This window comes from Palaemon carinicauda, chromosome 18 (genome assembly GCF_036898095.1).
Source record: "Palaemon carinicauda isolate YSFRI2023 chromosome 18, ASM3689809v2, whole genome shotgun sequence".
NCBI lineage: Eukaryota > Metazoa > Arthropoda > Malacostraca > Decapoda > Palaemonidae > Palaemon > Palaemon carinicauda.
In genome coordinates, this window is record NC_090742.1 from 3,333,469 (window position 1) to 3,336,854 (window position 3,386).

Below are 3,386 nucleotides of genomic sequence, written 5' to 3' on the forward strand. Positions count from 1 at the left end.
TCGTTGTCCTTTGGATTGTTAATATTACATTTTTTGAAGTCGAACCCGGAATCACCTGGCTGTCTTTGCTATTTAATTCCAATCTGGAATCACCTTGTTATTTTTGCTATATAAGTTGAATCTGGAATCACCTTTTCATTTTCGCGATTTAAGTCGAATCTGGAATCTTCTTGTCATTCTTGCGATTAGAGTCGAATCTGGAATAGCCTTATGTTTGCTATTTAAGCTGAATCTGGAATCCTCTGGTTATCTTTGCTATTTAAATTGCATGTGGAATTGCCTTGTTATCTTTGCTGTTTAAGTCGAATCTGGAATCGTCTTGTTGTTTTTTTCTATTTAAGTGGAATCTGCAACCTTCTTGTTATCTTTGCTATTTAAGTCTAATCTGGAATCTACTAGTTAGTTTTGCTATGTCAGTCGAATCTTGAATCTTGTTATTTTCGCTATTTGTGTCGAATCTGGAATCGTCTAGTTATTTTTGCTATTTAAGTCGAATCTTGAATCTTGTTATTTTTGCTCTTTAAGTCGAATCTTGAATATTGTTATTATTGCTATTTAAGTCGAATCTTTAATCTTGTTATTTTTGCTATTTGCGTCGAATCTTGAATCTTGTTATTTTTGCTATTTAAGTCGAATCTTGAATCTTGTTATTTATGCTTTTTGAGTCGAATCTTCTTTTTTTTTTTCCAAGTCGAATCTTGAATATTTTTAGTTTTGTTATATAAGTCGAATCTTGAATAATGTAATTTTTTGCTATTTAAATCGAGTCTTGAATCTTGTTATTTTTTCTATTTAAATTGAATGTTGAATCTTGTTATTTTTGCTATTTAAATCGAGTATTGAATCTTGTTTTTTTTTCTATTTAAGTTGCATCTTAAATCTTGTTATTTTTGCTATTTAAGTCGAATCTGAAATCTTATATTTTCTATTTTGTAAATATCTCGGCCCAGCTTGACATTCGATCTAGGAAACTTATGGAACTATTTGATAGTTTCTTTGAATTAGGTCTTTTTTTCTGTAAAACCAGTGGCGTCTCGCCTTGCGAAACAGTGTACGTTGGGTACGCGGACGTTCTCTCTCTCTCTCTCTCTCTCTCTCTCTCTCTCTCTCTCTCTCTCTCGTGGAACGAGATAAGAGGATCGTGCTGGAGTCTGCATATAACAGTCTTTGTCGTCTTTCCCTTATTCAGTAATAATGCAGAGTAAACATGACGCCTATAAAACATTCAGAAATTCTCTTGAATGCATGTGACTTGAAGGGGTAATCGTAGTGTATTATTTTTTTTAAATTAAACTATAGATGGAACTATTGATCTTTATCTGATTTACGAATATTTGAGTCCGCCCTTTTACTGAAAAGTCTGAAATTAGTTTTCCTCATTCCTTTACTTTTTCAATGTTTCGTATCTTTTAATATTTTTAAGTATTTCTATATTTAAATGATTATATGAAAGTTAATGTTATAAATTTATTCATATTTCAAAGGTTATTGATGTCAGGGTACTTGAAAAGTAAACATTTTTAATTTTTAAGTCTTAATTATTTTTCTGATTACGACTTAATAAGCCTGATATTAGTTTCTTAATAACTAAATAGGTACACTTTCAAGAAACTGAAAAAGCTATAAGATCGCAGAATACTTTTTATTCTATGTTCATATATATATATATATATATATATATATATATTTCTTTCAAGTAATACGGATGAACATCTGAGGTCATCCAATAAAATATCAATTAGAATTATATCTAATTGAGGTATATTTTATAGTAGTCGACATAGAGGTGACCCCTCTCTCCTCCCCCACCTTCCCCAAGACACGCAAAAGTAACCCCTTTCCCCTACTTCCCCAAGAGACACAGAAGTAACTCCCTTCCCCACCTGCCCCAAGACGTATAGAGATAACCCACTCACTTCCCTCAGCTTCCTTAAGACACATAAAGGTAAACCCCCTTGCCCCTCCTTCCCCCAGACTTATAGAGGTAACCCCCCATACCTCACCATCCCCAAGACCCATAAAGGTAACCCCCTCTTCCACCTTCCCCATGACATAAACGTAATCTCCTCCCTCACCTTCCCCAAGCCAAACAGATGTAACCCTCCTTCCCTACCTTCCCCAAGCCACACAGATGTAACCACATTTCCCTACTTTCCCCACCTTCCCAAGACACACAGATGTAACCCTCGTTCCCCTACCTTCCCCAAGACACTCAGATGTAACCCTCCTTCGCCATCTTCCACAAGATACACAGTTGTAACCACCTTTCCCCCACCTTCCCCAACACACAGAGATATAAACACCCTTCCCCACCTTCCCCAAGACATTTTGGTGGAACAGAAGGCAATGTCTGATGTTGTCCCTTGTCATAAAAGGGTTCGTATGCTACCAGGCCTCTGTCTCTTTGTGTTTGCCGGGCGGAAGTAGAGGAGAATAACGAGCTTTTCTTTTTAATTGTGAGTCGACGAGACGTCTTTAATTAATGGCCATCTTGTGAGATTTATCTCGCGTCTTTTCAGTGTTTTAATTTGTTTACTTTTATGAGTAAAATGTTCAACTTTTAATGGTTTAGTGGTCTGTTGTACAGTTGGCTTCGTTAATCCCGGTACACTTCATTGGAAGCGGAGGAGACGTCAGTGTACCGGAGTTAATGAAGCCAACTGTACAATCTAGGGAAGATACTTTTCTTCGCGAATTTAAATCGATTGCCTGTCTGTCTGTCTGATTTCACGCAAATTCCAGGGAATTATGAATTTTATTCATATTTTCAGCATTATCTTTCCCGTGTCTTTTGAAATCCTGGGATAAATTACGATTTATTTGGTAGTTTTATCGTAGTTTTGTCTCGTAATTCTTAGAAAAAATTTTCTCAATATTGTAAATTTAGATGTCTATGTATTGTAATAGACGAAGAGAAATGATTGAAAGATATATATATATATATATATATATACACATATATATATATATATATATATACATATATATGTGTGTGTGTATATATATATATATATATATATATATTAAAAAAACATTTATTTTAAAAATTAATCATCATATGTCATTGAAAAATTCATTGAAAATTAAGCTTTACCTTATTTTTCGTATTCCTGACATTGCCAATTGAAATTCCGTAAAACCAACGACAAATTATGATTTTCGTCCGTATTTCTTAACGTTAATTACATTCTTATTTTTTCAAAAAAATTATGATGTTCGTCCTTATTCCTTAACAATCACATTCTTAATTTTTTTTTTTTTTTGTTTAAATTATGATTTCGTATTTATTCCGTAACATTAATCACATCTTATTTTTTAAGAAAAATTATGATTTTCGTATTTATTCCGTAACATTAATCACATTCTTATTTTTAAGAAAAATTATG

At 33.2% G+C, this 3,386-nt stretch overlaps 1 protein-coding gene across 1 annotated transcript; it reads left to right on the top strand.

Moving 5' to 3' along the window:
• The first annotated feature begins 1,207 nt into the window (after nt 1-1,207).
• On the top strand, nt 1,208-2,427 carry LOC137658027 (adhesive plaque matrix protein-like). The gene is made up of 2 exons (XM_068392742.1): nt 1,208-1,260; nt 1,857-2,427. Exons 1-2 carry the CDS (start codon nt 1,208-1,210, stop codon nt 2,425-2,427), a joined length of 624 nt encoding a protein of 207 aa, XP_068248843.1.
• The last annotated feature ends 959 nt before the right edge of the window (nt 2,428-3,386 follow it).

Bases quoted from the DNA above. Each gene is read 5' to 3' on its own strand.
- LOC137658027 (XM_068392742.1), top strand. From the start codon at position 1,208: ATGACGCCTATAAAACATTCAGAAATTCTCTTGAATGCATGTGACTTG. The intron at 1,261-1,856 runs GTAATCGTAGTG...TACTTCCCCAAG, and splicing joins AATGCATGTGACTTGAAGGG to AGACACAGAAGTAACTCCCT.